Source organism: Mustela lutreola, chromosome 15 (genome assembly GCF_030435805.1).
Source record: "Mustela lutreola isolate mMusLut2 chromosome 15, mMusLut2.pri, whole genome shotgun sequence".
In the NCBI taxonomy this organism is placed as follows: domain Eukaryota; kingdom Metazoa; phylum Chordata; class Mammalia; order Carnivora; family Mustelidae; genus Mustela; species Mustela lutreola.
The window spans coordinates 33,132,604-33,154,596 of record NC_081304.1 but is presented as its reverse complement, the minus strand read 5'-3'; the positions used below and the strand labels follow the sequence as shown (position 1 = coordinate 33,154,596).

General features: G+C 38.1%; 1 protein-coding gene across 8 annotated transcripts in view; it reads left to right on the top strand.

Moving 5' to 3' along the window:
* The window catches only part of TRIM37 (tripartite motif containing 37), a 150,942-nt gene that overhangs the window by 84,372 nt on the left and 44,577 nt on the right, over positions 1-21,993 (top strand). For all 8 annotated transcript variants that reach the window (XM_059149320.1, XM_059149318.1, XM_059149324.1 and 5 more), the window contains 2 exons: positions 4,565-4,759; positions 13,497-13,802. In XM_059149320.1, coding sequence (XP_059005303.1) covers positions 4,565-4,759; positions 13,497-13,802 — 501 coding nt within the window. The remainder of the gene's footprint in view (positions 1-4,564; positions 4,760-13,496; positions 13,803-21,993) is intronic.

Here is a 21,993-nt window from a genome sequence, read left to right as displayed (position 1 = left end):
CTGCCTGCTGCTCTGCCTACTTGTGCTCTCTCTCTGTCAAACAAACAGATAAAATCTTTTTAAAAACAAAACTTTTATTAATCAGAACAAATGAAAAGTTTCTAAAACAGGCAAACCATAAGAGACTCTTAATCTCACAAAACAAACAGAAGGTTGCTGGGGACAAGGGGCTAGGGAAAGAGGGTGGTGGGTTATGGACATTGGGAAGGGTATGGTGAGTGCTGTGAAGTGTGTAAACCTGGTGATTCACAGACCTGTACCCCTGGGGCTAATAATACATTATATGTTAATAAAAAACTTTAAGAGTTTCTAAAACACTTTCTATAATATATAAAAATCTTCTATAAATCAATAAGAAAAAGATAAGACTACCTCCTAGGGGAATTTAAAAAAAGGACAAAAGACTGGAATAGACACCTCACAGAAGAATCTATCCAGATGGTCAGCGCACATTTTAAAAAAGTACTTAACCTCTTTTATCTGAGAAATGCAGATTGATGATGTGTCCCATTGTGGATCTCTTGAGTTGATTTGTCTTACGTAGAATTTGTTGAGCTGAGCTTCTTGGATGTGTTAGATTAATATTTTTCATCATATGTTGGAAATTTTCAACCATTTTTCTTTCATCTGTATTTTTTCTCTTTGCTCTTCCGCAATTCCCATTATATGTATTTTGGTACATTTGACGAGATCCCACAGATCTCAAAGACTTTTCATTTTTCTTTATTATTTCAGGAAGTACCAAATAAAAATCTATTAAGATACCATTGTATACCCACTATAGCAGGTAATATATAAAAATATTTTTTAAACTGGCAGTACTAAATGTTGCAAGCATGTAGAGAGATGGAAACTCTCGTACCTTGCCAGTGGGAATGAAAATTGGTACCACTGCTTTGGAAAATGGTTGGACAATACGTGTTAAAATTGAACATACACACGTACTTTTGTGTGAGGCAAGGCTTGCCAGTAGATTTTTACAAAAGTATCATTCTTTTTTAGGTGTTGTCCTTGTGTGGATGTATGTGTGTTTTTTAATTTAAGAAAAGTGAATGTAATTTATAACAAAGGAAAAGATGTGAAAAAGCTGATTTAGGACTAGACTGTGTAGAACCTTGAATGTCATGCTACTGCATACAGGCACTGTGATAAAATGAAGAACTTGGGTAGATCAGTGTAACATTTTAGTTGGGGCTTGGTTCAGGAGGCAGGGAACCTGTCACTGATTCGTTTGCTTTTTTTATGAGGTGTTTTGTATTGTTTTCATATGACCTTGCTTTCAAGAGCAGTTTATATACTTAGAATTTCGGTAGCTTTAAAGTAGCAGCTAAAAACTAGAAGCAACCTAAATTCTTTCCACATAGAATAAAGAAATGGGGATATATTCATATATTGGGATGCCACACAGCAATAATGAAAATGAATGAACTACATACAGCAGTGTAGATGAATCTCATGAATATGATGTTGGACAAAGAAGCAGAATATTAGAGCGCATACTGTATCTTTCATTTATATAAAGTTCAAAACCAGGCAAAATTATGGTATTTAACTCAGGATGAAGGTTACCTTTGGAGAGAAAGGTTTGTGAGCAATTTTAGGAGACATGGGGATTTGGGGGTACTATTACTTTGTGAGCATTTATTAGATTGTATACTTAGACCTACACAACACACCCAGAATGATGGCAATATCCGCTCTGAGAAAGGGAAATGGAAATAGATGTGCAAGTCTTTGATGTGGGAGGGAGGGCGTAGCTAAAGGGCCTACAACACAAATGAAAGGAGTTTTTGTTTGCTGGTGAAAGTAAGGCCTGGGAGAGCCCTGAGAAATGGGAAGAATGCTTGTGTTTAATGGGTCCATTTAATGTGGAAAAAATGGGACAACTTATATTTCTAAAGAAGAATCAGATACCAGGCAATAGATACAGTACATGTGGCTACTGAGTAGCTTACTGTCCAGTTAGAACCACCTGGGCAGCTTTTTAGAAGATCCTGGTTCCCACTCCAGTAATCTTACTCAGGCATCTCTGGTGGAGCTAGCAATTTGTAATGTTTAAAACTCCTCTCAAATGCAGCCTGAATTGGAAACTTCCTAGTAAAGAAAAAGGGTTAAGACAGTGTCAGGGTGGAGAGGGGATAGTTTTCTGCCTTTTTCTTCTCTTTCCTTTCTTTCTTTTTTTTTTTTTTTTTTTTTTTTTAAAGATTTTATTTATTTATTTGACAGAGAGAGATCACAAGCAGGCAGAGAGGCAGGCAGAGAGAGAGGAGGAAGCAGGCTCCCTGCCGAGCAGAGAGCCCGATGTGGGACTCGATCCCAGGACCCTGAGATCATGACCTGAGCCGAAGGCAGCGGCCCAACCCACTGAGCCACCCAGGCGCCCCTCTTTTTTTTTTTTTTTTTTTTTTTTAAAGATTTTATTTATTTATTTTACAGAAAGAAATCATAAGTAGATGGAGAGGCAGGCAGAGAGAGAGAGAGGGGGGGAAGCAGGCTCCCTGCTGAGCAGAGAGCCCGATGTGGGACTCTATCCCAGGACCCTGAGATCATGACCTGAGCCGAAGGCAGCGGCTTAACCCACTGAGCCACCCAGGCACCCGTCTTTCTTTCTTTTTTTTAAAGAATTTAGCTTTTTCTTGAATACATTAAAGTGGTTTAGTCAGACCAAAGCCCATGTCGTAATCGGACTCCTCAGATTCTTCTTTCTTTGCTTCCACTTTCTTTTTTTTCCCGTCTATCCACAACTATATTTTATTCTTGTTGCAGATAACTTTTTATTGCTTTTATTTTTATTCTAGTTCTTTGCTTTGTTTTTCTTTTCCTCAGCTGGGGCAGCAGCAATAGAGGGGCCAGGACCTCCTGGTGTCCACCAGCCCCTAAGTTTCAGATGAGGTTCCTTGTATTGACATTGGCCAAGGCCTTTGCAAACAAGCCTGGCCAGAAGGGTTCAGCATTTATACCAGATGTTTTAATGAGGACATTGATCTTATCCTCCATGACTGTCACCTTGTCATCATTGGCTGGTTGAGTGCTAAGTACAAGCAGGTGAGCTCCTGAGATGGAGGCTGTGGTGCAGGTGAACACTGAGTGGCACTGTCAAGCGTGATGCTAGTCACCAAATGAAGTGAGTGCCTCACTCCAGTGTGGCCTTCCTTGGATGCACTGAGCATTTGTAGCAGTTGAGGAAAAGGGGAGTTTTCTGCTAAGTTTTTTTTTTTTTAATTAATTAATTTATTTTTTATTAAATTGATTTATTTATTTTCAGAAAAACTATTCATTATTTTTTTCACCACACTCAGTGCTCCATGCAATCCGTGCCCTCTATAATACCCACCATCTGGTACCCCAACCTCCCACCCCCCGCCACTTCAAATCTCTCAGATTGTTTTTCAGAGTCCATAGACTCTGCTAAGTTTTAAAAGGAGTTGCAGGGGGTACCGAATCTGGAAAGAAAAATTTGCAATGGGATGATATCCTCAGAAGAGGAAGAAATTGGAAAAGGTGAGGGTATGAATATAGATGAAACACATATAAGTAAATAATTGGCTTGAAGCTTCTGAATAATTAGAATTTTTCTCCTAAGTTTTTTAGATCTCTTTGAAACACTCATGAATAGGCAGAACCTGATTATTTTGTGTTATTTTTATATTATCTATTTTAAGACTTTGTTGCATATAACATTTTTAAATTTAGGTTTCTTTAGAATCTGTTTAAATAATTTTACTGAAGGAGGTCAGCTTAACCACCACTTCCAAACCTAATATTTACTAGATATTGTACTAGGCACTGGAAAAAAGTCAAATGTTTTCTTTAGCTTAAGGAGCTTAGTCTACTATTGGTGATACAGATATGACATTGCTCACAGGTGTCTATCTTGTCCATCAGTTTCAGTCTGAAAACTCCACAAGAAGATTACTGTTTTGGTGTCTAGTTCCTAGGGATTTGTGATATCATGAAGATTTGTCTTTCTTTCAAGATGGTGTCTAGTTCCTAGGGATTTGTGATATCATGAAGATTTGTCTTTCTTTCAAGACCACTGGATTATAGGACATACTCTCCTTTTCTTACTCTCATCTTTCATATATGCTTTTTTTTAAATTTTTTTTTAAGATTTTATTTATTTATTTGGCAGAGAGGCAGGCAGAGAGAGAGAGAAGGAAGCAGGCTCCCTGCTGAGCAGAGAGCCCGATGCAAGGCTCGATCCCAGGACCCTGGGATCATGACCCGAGCCAAAGGCAGCGGCTTAACCCACTGAACCACCCAAGCACCCCCATATATGCTTTTTATTATAAAAAAAATATATCTTTTTATTTCTAGGGCTAAGGATGGTGTTGAGGGTTCCTTCTGATTTCTGGGTAGTAATGAGGCCAGTGCTTAGTCACTATGCTTGTGTTCACCTCTCTGGCAATCTTGTTTCTCCTTTCTGCTTCTCATAAATGTGACATACCATCTTCTAAAAGATAGGTCCATAGACAAGTATCCAAACAACACGAACCAATTTACTTTTTCTTTTAATTGAGCAGATATGTAGCATGCATTTTCTACATCTCTGTTTCTTTTGCAGGTAGTAACCATGGCTACGTGGGTGCCAGCAGCAGAATGTCAAGAAGAGCACATTTATGCTCTGCTGCTACCAGTAGTTTATTAGACATTGATCCATTAATTTTAATACATTTGTTGGACCTTAAGGACCGGAGTAGTATGGAAAATTTGTGGGGCTTACAGCCTCGCCCACCTGCTTCACTTTTGCAGCCCACAGGTAAAATACTAACAATAAGTTTACTTTTTTCTGTGATTCTTCAGAAGAATTCTTGATTTTAATCCAAGTGTCTCATTTAAATGTTGGATGATTCTGTAGCAAATTGAATTTTCATTGTATATCATAAAATTGACATTTATATTAATCATATTAATTTTTTGGTCATTATTGTTCAGTGGTGTTTTAGCGCAACAATGACATAAACTGTTAGAATGTTTGTATATTGTTTGGCATTACATCGTGTCTGATTTACAGTTTGATTTGTATGAAACACAGTTGTTCTCTTTGTAAATGGGCTTAGAATTTTGTGTGAATACCCTAACTTCTAAGTGGAACTGTGTCTAAATTGAATATAGAAAAAGATGGTTTCATGCTTTGATTCTCTGTAGCCTAAAAATGTATACCAATTAACATCATTGTTTTATTTGCAAAGGTTGTTAGAAGTTATATCTGTATTACTGTAATATGTATACACACACACATTAGATGTATACTCAAACCTGGACTTTTTTTTTTTTTAAGTTTTTTGAAAAAATTTTTAAAGATTTGATTTATTTATTTGACAGACGGAGATCACAAGCAGGCAGAAAAGCAGGCAGAGATAGAGGAAGAAGCAGGCTCCCTGCTGAGCAGAGAGCCCGCTGTGGGGCTTGATCCCACGACCCTAGGATCATGACCTGAGCTGAAGGCAGAGGCTTTAACCCACTGAGCCACCCAGGCGCCCCATAAACCTGCACTTTTTGAAACTCTTAGGCAGTCATTTTGAATAGCTAAGGATTAACTTGAAATGCCACATTTTAAAAATAATTTTTGTTAGGAAACTTTCTAATGTATACTCAGTGTTTTCCTACCTTCTTAATATCACACAAATCAGATATCATTGATTTAGAACGGTAATTTTGATGCTCCTTTAAAGCAGCAAAACTCATTTTTCAAAGTCTGAGGCAGATCTTCAGTGTAGAAAACACACAGAGCTGCTCTAGTCAGGGGTTATGGGAACCTGGATTATTTAGGCCTCTTCTTTCTAAGATATACTTCCTGAAAGTCTGGGTCCTTAATTTGAAAGATTATCCTCAGTCATGTTATGAAATACTTGCCTTTCATCTGTGATCCAAGTACATTTTGTTTTGTACTTGAAGTTCTATAAAATTTATCACTATTTATAATTTTACATTATTCATAGGTATTTTTATTGTAGAAAATTTGGAAATACAGAAAATTACAAAGAAAATAAAAATCACACATAGTTCTTGTAATAAAGAAAGAAATAGCCTTTTTTTTTTTTTCTTGAAGATTTTATTTTTACATAATTCTTACACCGAACATGAGCTCAAACTCACAACCCTGAGATCAGGAGTCACATGCTCTACCAACTGAACCAACCAGGCACCCCAAGAAATAGCTTTTTTAAAAAAATTAACACCTTGACAAAGGTTTTACTTAAATTATAACCTGTATTATTTACAAAGATATAGTGAAACAGACAAGTTGTGGTTCTGCAGGTGGATGTGTACATTGGCTTAACCTTTTTAAAGGAATTTTTTTTTAAAGATTTTATTTATTTATTTGACAGAAGGAGATACAGTGAGAGAGGGAACACAGCAGGGGGAGTGGGAGAGGAGAAGCAGGCTCCCCACCGAGCAGGGAGCCCTAGGTGAGGCTTGATCCCAGACTCGGGATCATGACCCAAGCCGAAGGCAGACCCCAAATGAGTAAGCCACCCAGGCACTCTGGATTTTTTTTTTTTTTTTTTTTTAAAGAGAGGAAGAGAAAGTGCGTATGCATGCAAGTAGGGGGCAGAGCAGAGGAAGAGAGAGAGAATCTCAAGTAATTCCGCATCCAGCATAGATCCCAACATGGGGCTCAGTCTCACAAACCTGAGATCATGATCTGAGCTGAAATCAAGAGTCAGATGCTTAACTGACTGAGCCACCCAGGTGCCCCTGAAGGAAATTTTTCTACTAGATTTAAAATACCTCTGTTCTTTAATCCTATAACTTCACTTCTAGGAGTATATCCCAAAGAGAAAACAGTCAAAGTTGTTTGAAAATATTCAACAAGGGCACCTGGGTGGCTCAGTGGGTTGAGCCTCTGCCTTCGGCTCAGGTCATGATCTTAGGGTCCTGGGATTGAGTCCCATGTCAGGCTCTCTGCTCCGTGGGGCGCCTCCTTCCCCGCTTCTGTCTTTCTGCCTGCCTTTCTGCCTACTTGTGATCTCTCTTTGTCAAATAAATAAATAAAGATTAAAAGATTTTATTTATTTATTTGACAGAGAGAGAGATCACAAGTAGGGAGAGAGGCAGGCAGAGAGAGGAGGAGGCAGGCTCCCTGCCACGCAGAGAGCCCAATGTAGGGTTCAGTCCCAGGACTCTGAGATCATGATCTGGGCCGAAGGCAGAGGCTTAACTCACTGAGCCACCCAGGTGCCCCATAAATAAAATCTTATAAAAAGAAAAGAAAAAAGAATCCAACAATACAGTTATGTCTGAAAAATTCTAGGTTAGCCATGCATATTTTATAAATAGGTAAAATCATATTTTTGAAAAATATTCAATGTCATTGGAAAAATGAATGCAAACTGTAAACAGAATATCTCAGTTATCCAAAAATTAGTTTTCTATGAAAAATTTATATAAATGAAATGACCTGAGTTTCAGCTTATGACTCAGAAGTGGGGGGGGGGGGATAGTAGAGAGGAAGACCAAGTCTTTAAATATCTTGAGTTTGACATGCCCGTGGGATATCAAAGTAGAGATACTTAGTAGATAGCTAAAAATTAAGAACTGGAATATAGGCAATTATTTGCTTGGAGGTAATACTAGACAATTCAAACTAAAGGAGTAAGATTGTAGAAGAGAGAGGTTTTTTAAAATATGCATCTTTTTTTAAATTAACATATAATGTTATTATATGTTAATTATATTATTATATTATTGCCCCAGGGGTACAGGTCTGTGAATTGTCAGGCTTACACACTTCACAGCACTCCCCATAGCACATACCCTCCCCAATTTCCATAACCCAACCAGCCTCTCCTTACCCCACTCCCCCTGAGAACCCTCAGTTTGTTTTGTGAGATTAAGAGTCTCTTATGGTTTGTCTCTCTCCCGATCCCATCTTGTTTTATTTTTTCATTCTCTACCTCCTAAACCCCCCATTTTGCCTCTCAAATTCCTCATATCAGGGAGATAATATGATAATTGTTTTTCTCCGATTGACTTATTTCACTCAGCATAATACTGTCTAGTTCCATTCACGTCATTGCAAATGGCAAGATTTCATTTCTTTTGATGGCTGCATAGTATTCCATTGTACATATATACCACATCTTCTTTATCCATTCATCTGTTGATGGACATCTAGGTTCTTTCCATAGTTTGCCTATTGTGGACATTGCTGCTATAAACATTCGGGTGCATGTGTCCCTTCGGATCACTACATTTGTATCTTTAGAGTAAATATCCAGTAGTGTGATTGCTGGGTCGTAGGGTAGCTCTATTTTCAGCTTTTTGAGGAGCCTCCATGCTGTTTTCCAGAGTGGTTGCACCAGCTTGCATTCCCACCAACAGTGTTGGAGGGTTCCCTTTTCTAGGCATCCTCACCAGCATCTGTCATTCCCTGACTTGTTAGTTTTAGCCATTCTGACTGGTGTGAGGTGGTATCTCATTGTGGTTTTGATTTGTATTTCCCTGTTGATGAGTGATGTTGTAGAAGAGAGAGTTTTAAGAAAATTTTAATGAGAAAAGGGCCAGGGACATGATTTTGGTGAACGTCTCTTTTTACTGAGTGTGTGGAAGAGGAACCAGGTTAAAGAGCCTTTGGAAGGGAGAGAAACCAAGAAAATGGAGTCTTGGAAACAAATTGAAGGTAACATATCTGTGAGAGGATATTAAAAGCTAATATTTAGAAAGATCCAGCCTCCTTTTTATTAAAATGCTTGCTTGGTTTTCAGTTTATTTTGGTTCTTTATTTTTTTTCCTTCTCAACCTATACCTTTTCATTTTCTTCTTCTTATCTTATTGTATTAGCTAGAACTTCCGGTACAGTGTTGAAAAGGAGTGGTAAAAAGGGACATTTTTGCCTTGTTCCTGATCTTGGTGGGAAAGCCTCAAGGTTTTCACCATTGAATATGATGTTAGCTATAGGTTTTTTTGTTTATTTGTTCTAAGATATTATTTACTTATTTATTTGACAGATAGGGATCACAAGTAGGCAGAGAGGCAGGCAGAGAGGAAAAAGCAGACTCCCTGCTGAGCAGAGAGCCCTATGTGGGGCTCGATCCCAGGACCCTGGGATCATGACCTGAGCAAAGGCAGAGACTTTAACCCACTGAGCCACCCACGTACTCAGCTATAGGTTTTTCATAGCTATTCGTTATCAGGTTGAAGATGTTTTCCTCTATTCCTAGTTTACTAAGAGTTTTTTATTTTTAATTCATGAATGGAGGTTAGATTTTGTCAAATGCTTTTTCTGCATCTATTGATACAATGTGATGGATTACATGTATTGATTTTTTTGAATGTCAAACCAGCCTTGCATACCTGGTATATAATTCTTTTTATACATGGTTAGTTTCAACTTGCTAATATTTTGCTGAGGGTTTTAGTATCTCTCTCTCTTTTTTTTTTTTTTTAAGATTTTATTTATTTATTTGATAGAGAGAAAGAGAGACTACAAGTAGGCAGAGAGGCAGGCAGAGAGAGAGTAGGAGAAGCAGCCTCCCAGCCCAGCAGAGAGCCCAGTGTAGGGCTCGATCCCAGGACTCTGAGATCATGACCTGAGCTGAAGGCAGAGGCTTAACCCACTGAGCCACCCAGGCACCCCTGGTCTTAGTATCTCTGTTCATGAGAGATACTGGTCTGCAGTTTTCTTGTAATGTCTTTGGTTTTGATACTAGATTAATGCCTCAGATTGAGTTTGGACGTACTCCCTCTACTTCTGTTCTTGGAGATAATAGAAAGTGGATATAGCCCTCTTCATACTATTTCTTCTTGGATTTTTGGCAGATCGTCTTTTAGGGTATTTGTCCATTACATCTAGGTTATCAAAAATTTGTTGTCAGGGGCGCTTGGGTAGTTCCGTTGTTAAGTGTCTGCCTTTGGCTCAAGTCATAATCCCAGGGTCCTGAGATCGAGCCCCGCATTGGGCTCTGTGCTCAGCGGGAACCCTGTTTCTCCCTCTCCCACTTCCCCTGCTTGTGTTCCTCTCTCTCTGTCAAATAAATAAACTTTTTAAAAGCATTGTTGTCTTAGTAAGAATTGTTGTTCATAGTGGTCCTTTATTTTCCTCTCATTCTTTTTTTTCAATACATATTGAGTGAATCTATTATGTATCAGACTTACTGCAAGTTCATGTTCTTAACCACTGTACTATAAAAGGAACATCTTAAGAGGCATCAGGGTATGAATGATAGATAATATGGTTGAACCAGATTTTATGGTACATTTAGTAGTAAGTAGAAATAGAAAGTCAGGTGGGGTTATTCTGTGGAAGGTGTTGCCCCAGAGGGCAAATTCATACATTTCTAAATATTTTCTAATCATCATATGCTCAAAAATACATGGATCTGAGGTAAGGTCTTCAGAATCTTCTGACATTATAGAAGTTCTACTTAACCTCTAAAGAATACAGTAATCTATTCTGTATATAATTAAGATTTTACTTGTAGCATGGCAGTGATAATATTTGGAATCTTGCGAAGATAGAGTTATAGGGCTTGGCAGTGGAATGGAGTGTGGTAAGGAGGACTGAAGAAGCCTAGGGGACCAGAATAGTGTTGCCATTGATAGATACTGAAGTTTGGAGGAGAAGGTTTAGAGAACTGTCAGTCTTGAAGGCCATAACTGAACGATATGAAAGAATTGATATAGACAAGACTCAATTCTAATTAACCTTGTAATCTGGCACATTCAGAAAGGCTTATTTTCAGTACAGTATTAAATTGTCAGGTTCCTATGGTATAAGATCTCATTACAGTTTCCTGTGTTGGCAGTTATCACTTGGTACTGAAATTATTTTTCACTTTTCCAGCTGGACTGTGAGCTTTGAGGGCAAAGGCCAAGGATTCACCTTGTTCACTGTCGTATTCCCTGCCCAGCAAAATGCCTGGCATTTGAAACAGGCTGAGTAGTTGTCTATCAGATGAAGGAGGTTTGATTTTTTTTTTTTTTTTTTTTTTTTTTTGTATTTTCCCATCTGGGAATTTTACTTTTTAAAATCCTTGTCTGGGGCGCCTGGCTGGCTCAGTGGGTTAAAGCCTCTGCCTTTGGCTCAGGTCATGATCCCAGGGTCCTGGGATGGAGCCCTGTATCGGGCTCTCTGCTCAGGGGGAGCCTGCTTCCCTTCTTCTCTCTCTGCCTGCCTCTGCCTACTTGTGATCTCCGTCTGTCAAATAAATAAATAAAATCTTAAAAGAAGAAAAAAAGTCCTTGTCCAGTATAGAAAATAATATAGATTTTCATATAGTCCATGTAGATGTCAGGTGCAAGATTTTATTTAGCCAAACATTTTGAGTATTGTGTGCCATAAGTTGTTTGGCCTGAAATACAAAGATCACTAAGATATAATCTCCACCATAAGTTCACAGTCTATATGTTTGTCTTCCTTACTGTAATGTGACAGTGCTGCAATAGAAGTATACTCCATGTACTATAAATAATTAGGAAAGAATTGACTTGGAAGACAAGATGCCTCTCTTGGTGGTTTAGGTGCCTAAAGGAGTAGACATTTCAGATTTCCTCTGGTTTGGGTTAACAGAAAGAGGGAGAAGGGAATAGAATGTGTTGTAAAGTATAGAAGTGGGGTATGGTATTGCTTTTGTATTACAGAGTTGCAGGTAATACTAAGTAATACTAAGTAATTTGGGGTAGAGGTGGAAGATCAAGCCACTGAGAGACAAGGGCCTCAGATGTCCTGCTGGTGCTTGCATGAATGATTTTAAGCAGGAAAGTAATACCTGATTAGGGTTTTAGAAAACATTTGTAACATCTTGATGGAGAGGGGTTGGATGAGGACTACACCACAGAATGATTTCATGAACATTGAGTTTTTTGAGCCTTGTGACAACCCTGTTGGGTATATATTATTGTCTTTGTTTTACAAATAAATAATGGATTCAGAAGTTGCTGGACTTCTATAAAGTTCCAGCAATTAAATGGTAGATCTGAGACCAAATTCAGGGATTTCTAAAATTTCTCCTTACTTACCTCATTTATAGAAAATTCTTTTTATGGGTGCCTTTTACTGGGTGGCTCAGTCAGTTAAGTGTCCAACTCTTGGTTTTGGCCAAGTCATGGGATCAAGCCCCATGTTGGGCCCCAGGCGTAGCATGGAGCCTGTTTAAGATTCTCTCTCTCCCTCTGCTTCTTCCCCCCATAAATAAAATAAAATGAAGATAAAAATAGAATTTAGTTATCTCAGAGGATTGATATGAGAGAATTAAATGACTTAATTTAATTCAGTAAGCTCTTTATGGATGTTTCTTAAATAAACAAAGACAATAAAATCTCCTATTAAGATAGAAGAATCTTTCCCAGAAGACTTTTGTCTGGAAGTGAGTCAGGTATCCCTAAACACTGTCAGAGGAATGAGCTTATTAAGCCATTCCTGGACCCATAGGCTCCAGGGCAAAGAAGGGATCTAACCTCCTTGAGCACACTGGCGCCTACCATCTGATTCCTGAACACAATCTGAGTCCTTTTGGCAAGTTAGAAGTGGGGGAATGGCTGTTGAACACAATACAGTGTTACTTCCTCTTTTATGGTAGAAGGTTGTTGGAATACATAGGCAAGTTCAGGTATCATTCCTTCTAATAAGGACTTGTTCTTTGTCTGGTTAGTGCCTATTGGTCCCCCATTTTTTGTTTGTAGGGCTTGGTTTCTTCTTGCTTTGAGTCAGTCATAATGTTCTTTGATATTCAAAATAAGCATCTCTCTTTAATATTTGTGGGGTAGGAGGGTGGATTGAAAAACAGCTACTTTCTCTGGGAAAAGAGAAAACATTGTTACTTTAGAGACTGCAAAGAATCCATGACAGGAAACCATTCTTTTATGATGTTTTTTGGCACTTAAATAGCTGTAACTACATTGGACAACTTTTTAAACTTAGTTGGAATATATGTATTTGTCCATACTATGTATTGGCAGTTTGGCTTCTGGGGGGTGGTTTCCTTCATTATTTTTTCAATTATGAAGATAAAAGCTCAGTGTAGGAAATTTGAGAAAAATGAAGAAGCATAAAGAAGAAAGCGTAGTTAGTAGAGTGGTTTATTTAAACTTTTAGAATTAAATAACTAATTCAGGGGCGCATGGATGGCTCAGTTGGTTGAGCGACTGCCTTCGGCTCAGGTCATGATCCTGGAGTCCTGGGATTGAGTCCTGCATCAGACTCCCTGCTCAGCAGGAAATTTGCTTCTCCTGCTGATCTTCTCTTCTCATATTCTCTCTCTTTCATTGTCTCTCTCTATCTCTCAAATAAATAAATAAGATATTAAAAATAAATAAGTAAATAAATCAGATTTGAGTGGTTATAATGTGACCCAGATTTTAACTTCGAAGGTATAAATAAAGTTAGGGTACTTGTATCTATTTTTATTTTCATTAATGGAATTTAATGTGTGCTTTTATTATTAATACCACCTAAAGCACCTTAGCTTTTTTACACCTCAGGTTTGCATATATTAACATCATAATGCATGTTAAAGTCTATATTAACATGACTTGTAACTTTCTCTCTAAAGCCTCATATTCTCGAAAAGATAAAGACCAAAGGAAGCAGCAGGCAATGTGGCGAGTTCCCTCTGATTTAAAGATGCTAAAAAGACTCAAAACTCAGATGGCTGAAGTTCGATGTATGAAAACTGATGTAAAGAATACGCTTTCAGAAATCAAAGGTAGCAGTGCTGCTTCTGGAGACATGCAGGCAAGCCTTTTTTCTACTGACCAGGCTCTGGCTGCTTGTGGAACTGAAAACTCTGGCAGATTACAGGATTTGGGAATGGAGCTCTTGGCAAAGTCATCAGTTGCTGGTTGTTACATACGAAACTGTAAGTGGATCCTTTTCGTGTATTTTGGAAGCTAGAGAATGGGTTATTTTCAGAATAATAATATTTAAATGTCTTTCTTACAATGAATTTAAACTATATATATATATATACATCGTTTTCTCCCATTCAGAGCTCACTGTGTATTTTCTACTATGCAGAGCTATCATTTCTTGGTTGCATATTCTGTGCTGGGCAGTAAACAAGACAAAATCCTTAACCCCTTGAATCTTGCTTTCATATATTCATGTGGTGAAAATTGGATATTAACATGTGTAGAAAAGTAAACATTTTCAGTTAGTAAAAAGTGCTGTGAAGGAAACAACAGAGGAATGGCATGGGAAGATGAGGAATGTGCTGCTGAGGTTAGGGTGGTAAGAGAGAGTCTCTGAGAAGGCAACATCTGAACTGAGACCTAAAAGTTGAGCAGGTGGCAGCCATGCAAAGATCTGTGGGACACGTTGTTCAGGGTAAACAGAACAGAAAACACAAGGTCCCTGATAAAGGATTTGGTGTTCTGCATGTTTGAAAGCTTGAAAGAATACCAGTATGGTTGAATATGATGAACAAACGGGGAGAATACTAGGAGGTGAGTCAGTGGGGTAGGCAAGGTCTCTATCAGGTATGGATGTGTAAAACCTGGATAAAGAGTTTGAGTTTTATTCTGATTTTAAGATTAAATTTCTAGAGAATGAAAATGGGGGCTGGGGGATGACATTTGTGATCTGATTTACCTTTTACAGAGATTACTTTGCTTGTTGTATGGAGAAGGGTCTGAAAGGTGTTGAGTGGGAGTTGTGAAACAGCCTACAACTCTAGTGTATGTGAAATATGGTGGCCTGTTCTGGAGTTACTACAGTGGGTAGGTGGACTTGCTCATTGTCTAGCAGCCCTTCTTGTCTGAGGTTCCCATCTTCGTTAATTCTCCCAAGGATGGTACATAACTATTCCTATTCCAAATGCATAGAAGAAAAGTCAGTTCATTACTTAATAATGGATATTTTAGACCAAGAGGGCTCAGTTCTTTTCCACAACCCTGATAAGAAAGGCTGGATGGTGTTTTGGGGAAAGAAAAAAAAAAAACAACAACTAAGAATGATTAAGTTTTTGTCCCAAGCAACTTAGTGACTGGTACTAACATTAATTTAGATGCAAATCAAGTAAGGAAAAAGCTGGTGTGGGGTTTGGGGAGGGATTTGAGGGATAGGAAGGTAGGAATTCTTGTTTAAACATTTTAGGTTGGAGAGGTCTCCTAGTTATTCTAGTAAGATGTCTTCTAGGCAGGTGAATGGTCTATAAACCTGAAGCATGTATAGTCACAGCTGGATATAAACAGTTGGGAGTCAGCAGTATCAGATACTATTTAAAGTCAAGGACTGAATAAGATCAAGTATGGAGGAAGTTTAAATGGAGAAGAGAAGTTTTGCCTCTGGGGCATTTTAATATTTAAAGGCCTTAGGTAATGAAGGGGAGTCCAGTAAAGGAAATTGAGAAGAATTTAATCATTAAGGGAGAAGAAAAATTAGAAGGGATAGTATCTCAAGAAAGAAGTGGAATTGTTGTACCATTGAGAGGTGTTGAGTTGAAGTATGTTGGCCCTTTTAAAAATCATTCCCATGGAGGAGCACTGAAGGGTGCACACAATGAGAAACTAGAGCTTTATTGCACAGCTCCAAGAAGATTCATGACGAATTGGGTGGTACCTGGAGGGGGTGTGGAGTCAAGAAAGAGTTTGCTGCATGTTTTCACTTTCTTAAGTATATATGCTTTTTTTTTTTTTTACCTATGTCTTTTTTACTGTGGTAAAATGTACATTAACAAAAACTTACCATTATAGATATTTTGAGGTGTTTAGTTCTGTTGCATTAAGTACATTGACACTGTTGTACAACCATCACCACTATGCAGTCACAGAACTGCTTTTCATCTTATAAAACTGAAACTCTATACCCATTAAATAATAGCTCCACCCTGACCCTAACTCCTGGCAACCACTGTTCCACTTTCTATTTAAATGAATTTGTCTATTTTAGATATCTCACATAACTGAAACCATATAATATTTGTCTTTTTATGTCTGACTTATTTCACTTTTGCATAATATTTTGCATAGTATCTTTAAGATTCATCTATATTGTCTCATGTATCAGAAATTGATTCCTTTTTAAGGCTGAATAATACTCCATTGTATGTATGTACCACATTTCATCTGTCCATTCATCCATCGATGGACATTTGCAATGGTTCCATCTTTTGGCTATTGTGATTAATGTTGTTATGAATATGGGTGTGCAAATATCTATTTGAGTCTCTACTTTCAGTTCTTTGGGGTATATACGTAGAATGGCATTCCTGAATCATGTGATAATTCTATGTTCAATTTTTAAAAGAAATTTACTACGATTTGTTAAACAGAATTTGCTGTCCTAACCTCTTTTAAGTAGTACTGTTCAGTGGGATAAAGTACATGCACATTGTTGTGCTACCATCACCATCTATCCCCAGAACTCCTTTTCTCTTGCATAACAGAATCTCTCTACCTATTAAACAATAAATAGCTCTCTACTCTTCCTCCTCCCAGTGCCTGGCAGCCACTATTCACTGCCTGTCTCTATAAATTTGATTGTTCTAGGTACCTTGTATAAGTACAAACTTAATTTTGTGGCTTGCTTATTTCACTTAGCATAAGGGCTCATTCGTAATAGAGCATGTGTCAGAATTCTCTTCCATTTTGTGGCTAGATGATACTCCATTGTGTGTGTATGTATATGCCACTTTTTGTTTATCCATTCATCCTTTGATGGACATCCTTTGATTCACATCCTTTGGCAACTACTTTTTGGCTATTGTGAATAATGCAGCTATGAAGTTAGGTGTTCATCTCTTTAAGACCTTGCTTTCCATTTTTCTGGGCATATATACATAAAAGTGGAATTGCTGTATCATATGGTAATTCAGTTTTTAATTTTTTGAGGAACTGCTGTAAAGTTTTCTATAAAGGTTGCACCATTTTACATTCCTACCTAATAGTGCACAAAGGCTCCAGTTTTTCCACATCTTCCCCATCACTTAAAATTTTGTGGTTTTGTTTTGTCTTTGATAATAGCCATACAAATGTGTGTGTAGTAGTATTTTCTTGTCTTACTGTGTTTCTGATTCACATTTATCAGTGATGTTGAACATTTTAAAGTGTTTATCAGGCATTTGTTTATATTTTCATTTCATTGGAGAAATACCTATTGAGATCCTTTGCCCATTTTTGAAATGGGTTAGGTTGTTTTTTTCTCCCCATCCCCTCAAGATTTTATTTTTAAGTAATTTCTGTACCCAGGGTGGGCCTCGGAGTTATGACCCTGAGATCAAGAGTCACAGCATCTACCATCTGAGCCCACTCAATGTCCTGGGCATTTTTGGCTTTTTGTTTTTGAGTTGGGTTTTTTTTTTTTTTTTTTTAAGATCTTATTTATTTATTTGACAGACAGAGATCATAAGTAGGCAGAGAGTGAGTGGGGAAGCAGGCTCCCTGCTGAGCAGACAGCCTGATGCGGTGCTTGATCCCAGGACCCTGAGATCATAACCTGAGCCTAAGGCAGAGGCTTAACTTACTGAGCCACTCAGGTGCCCCTTGCTTTTGAGTTTTAAGAGTTCTGTGTCTGGATATTAATCCCTTATCAGATGGAGCCACCTGGGTGGTTCAGTTAGTTAAGCATCTGACTGTTGATTTTGGCTAAGGTCATGATCTCAGGGTTGTTAGATTGAGCCCAGCATTGTGAGATCAAGCCCTGCGTTGGGCTCTGGGCTCAATGGGGAGCCTGCCTGAGATTCTCTCTCTCCCCTTCTCCTTTTGCCTCACCCCCACGTGTATGTGCTTGCACGTGCACTCTCTCTCTCTAAAATAAATACATCTTTTTTAAAAATCCCTTATCAAATATGATTTATAAATATTTTTTCCTATTCATTGGGTTGCCTTTTCACTCTGTGGCTGGTATCTTTTAATGGGAACAGTTTTTAATTTTGTTAAAGTCCAGTTTATCTGTTTTTTTTTTTTTTTCCTTTTGTTGCCTGTGCTTTGGTGTTGTATTTCAAAAAAGCTTTGCTAAAGCTGATGTTATGAAGCTTTTCCCCTATATTTTCTTATGAGAGTTTTCTATGGGGTTTTTTTTGTTGTTGTCATTTTTTTAAAAGATTTATTTATTTGGGAGAGACTGGGGGGTGCAGAAGGAGAGAGAGAGAGAGAGAGAGAGAGAAACTGCACTGAATGTGGAACCCGACACAAGGCTCAATTCTGAGATCGTGATCTGAGTCAAAACCAAGAGTCCAACACTTAACTGACTTTACCACCTAGGCGCCCAAAGAGTTTTATAGTGTTTTTTTTTTTTTAAGATTTTATTTTATTTATTTGTCAAAGAGAAGCGAGAGCGAGCACAGGCAGACAGAGTGGCAGGCAGAGGCAGAGGGAGAAGCAGGCTCCCCGCCAAGCAAGGAGCCTGATGTGGGACTCGATCCCAGGATGCTGGGATCATGACCTGAGCTGAAGGCAGCCGCTTAACCACCTGAGCCACCCAGGCGTCCCAGAGTTTTATAGTTTTAGATCTTATATTTTATAAATCTCTTGGATCTACTTTTAATTTTTTTTAATTTACTTATTTATTAACATGTAATGTATTATTTGCTTCAGGGGTACAGGTCTGTGAATCATCAGTCTTACACAATTCATAGCTAATTTTGTATATGGTATTAGGTAAGGGTCCAGCTTCATTCCTTTGTGTGTGGATATCAGCTTTCCTAGCACCATTTGTTGAAAAGATTTTCCTCTCATCATTGATGGTCTTGATAACACTTGTTGAATATTGTTAAAGGGGCACCTGGTTGGCTAAGTCAGTGGATTCTGTGACTCTTGATCTCAGGGCTGTGAGTTCAAGCCCCACATTGGAGGTTGAGATTACTGGGGGAAAAAAAATCATTTGAGTATCTATGTGAGCATTTATTTTTGGGCTATGTGTGTATTTATTAAAATAGGATATATTAATGCTTGATACTGGTGGCAATAATCCAGTAGAGATGAATAGAGTACAAGATGATTGCCAAATACATAGATTTTCCTAAAATAAGCATGACCCTTCAATAGAAATGAAGTAATAGAAAATGAAGTAAAGGTTAGGATTAGTCTGTTAATGTGGGAAGAAATACAAATGGACAGTATACATCTCAAAGGATACTCAACCTTACCTAGCTGTCACAGAAATGACAGTCTGAAACAAAAAGAAATAATGCTTTTTAGATGGACTTTTGCAAAAAAGCTTTTGTTACCACTTTTTGCAAGTACTTTCTTCCTGTTGTCACTTGGTTTTTTTATTCTGCTAAACGAAAGTTTAAAATTTTCATTTTACATAGATCTATTAAAAGCACTCATGGTTTGTAGGTTTAATGTTTTTATTTGGAAGGTCCTCTTAACTCCCAAGTTTGTAAAAATGACCCCTTTTTTTTTTAAGATTTTATTTATTTATTTGACAGAGAAATCACAAGTAGGCAGAGAGGCAGGCAGAGAGAGAAGGGGAATCAGGTTCCCTGCTGAGCAGAGAGCCCAATGTGATCCCCTTGAGATCATGACCTGAGCTGAAGGTAGAGGCCCAACCCACTGAGTCACCCAGGTGCCCCAAGACCCCTGTTTTCTTGTGGAATTTAAAAAAAATTTTAACATTTATGTCATTATACCATTCATAATTTGTTTTTCATGATGATGTCTGAGGTAAATTCTTTTTTTTTCCCAAAAGAAATGTTTTTTTAAGAATCTACTCTGTCCAACAATATGAAATGCCTCCTTTATTAATAGACTAAATTCCCATATTTGCATTGTTCTGTTTTTAAATTTGTTCATAGAGATTAGATCATATGAAATTGCCGACATACAATTGTTTTTGACCTGCAAAAAAAGCAGTTTGATATTGCTTAACTGAATATTTGTAGTGTTTTTAACTACTATGTTTCATAATACTTGATAAACTTGCCTTCATTTTTGTTTTTGTTCTCAAAATATTCTTGATGGTTCTTGCACATTTACTCTTTCAGAAAACATTTTGACTAGAATTGCATTTTTTAATGGATTTAATTACATTTAATTTGGGGAATTGACATCTTTTTTCAGTTTTGGAACATTAACTTTGGGAAAGTGGTATTTTTTTTTTTTTTAAAATTAACATATAATGTATTATTAGCCCCTGGGGTACTGGTCTGTGAATTGCCATGTTTACACACTTCACAGCACTCACCATAGCACATAACCTTCCCCAGTGTCAACCCCGCCACCCTCTCCCTAGCCCCTCCCCCAGCAACCCCCAGTTTGTTTTGTGAGATTAGGAGTCTCTTTTGATTTGTCTCCCTCCCGATCCCATCTTGTTTCATTAATTCTTTTCCTACCCCCCAACCCCCCTACATTCCATCTCCACTTCCTCATTTCAGGGAGATCATATGATAGTTGTCTTTCTCCAATTGACTTATTTTGCTAAGCATAATACCCTCTAGTTCCATCCACGTTGTCACAAATGGCAAGATTTCATTTCTTTTGATGGCTGCATAGTATTCCATTGTGTATATATACCACATCTTCTTTATCCATTCATTGGTGTACATCTAGGTTCTTTCTGTAGTTTGGCTATTGTGGACATTGCTGCTATGAACATTCGGGTGCACATGCCCCTTTGGATCACTACATTTCTATCTTTAGGGTAAATACCCAGTAGTGCAATTGCCGGGTCATAGGGTAGCACTTTTATTTTCAACTTTTTGAGGAATCTCCATGCTGTTTTCCAGAGTGGTTGCACCAGTTTGCATTCCCACCACACGGGTAGGAGGGTTCCCTTTCTCCACATCCTTGCCAGCATCTGTCGTTTCCTGACTTGTTAATTTTAGCCATTCTGACTGGTGTGAGGTGGTATCTCACTGTGGTTTTGATTTGTATTTCTCTGATGCCAAGTGATGTGGAACACATTTTCATGTGTCTGTTGACCATATGGATGTCTTCTTTGCAGAAATATCCTCTGCCCATTTCTTGATTGGATTATTTGTTCTTTGGGTGTTGAGTTTGCTAAGTTCTTTATAGATTTTGGATACTAGCCCTTTATCTGATATGTCGTTTGCAAATATCTTCTCCCATTCTGTCAGTTGTCATTTGGTTTTGTTAACTGTTTCCTTTGCTGTGCAAAAGCTTTTGATCTTGATGAAGTCCCAGTAGTTCATTTTTGCTCTTGCTTCCCTTGGCTTTGCCGATGTTCCTAGGAAGAAGTTGCTGCAGCTGAAGTTGAAGAGGTTGTTGCCTGTATTCCTCAAGGATTTTGATGGATTCCTTTCTCATTGAGGTCCTTCATTTTGAGTCTATTTTCGTGTGTGGTGTAAGGAAACGGTCCAGTTTCATTTTTCTGCATGTGGCTGTCCAATTTTCCCAAAACCATTTTTTGAAGAGACTTTTTTCCATTGGGCATTCTTTCCTACTTTGTCAAAGATTAGTTGACCATAGAGTTGAGGGTCTATTTCTGGGCTCTCTATTCTGTTCCACTGATCTATGTGTCTGGTTTTTTGCCAGTATCGTACTATCTTGATGATTATAGCTTTGAAATAGAGCTTGACATCTGGAATTGTGATGCCGCCAACTTTGGCTTTCTTTTTCAACATTCATCTGGCTATTGGAGGTCTTTTCTGGTTCCATATAAATTTTAGGATTATTTGTCCATTTCTTTGAAAAAAATGGATGGTATTTTGATAGGGATTGCATTAAACATGTAGATTACTTTAGGTAGCATAGACATTTTCATAATATTTGTTCTCCCAATCCATGAGCATGGAACATTTTTCCATTTCTTTGTGTCTTCCTCAGTTTCTTTCATGAGTACTTTATAGTTTTCTGAGTACAGATTCTTTGCCTCTTTGGTTAGGTTTATTCCTAGGTATCTTACGGTTTTGGGTGCAATTGTAAATGGGGTTGACTCCTTAATTTCTCTTTTTTCTGTCTTGTTGTTGATGTAAAGAAATGCAACTGAGGGGCGCCTGGGTGGCTCAGTGGGTTGAAGCTCTGCCTTCGGCTCAGGTCATGATCTCAGGGTCCTGGGATTGAGCCCCGCATTGGGCTCTCTGCTCAGCGGGGAGCCTGCTGCCTTTCCTCTCTCTCTGCCTACTTGTGATCTCTGTCTGTCAAATGAAT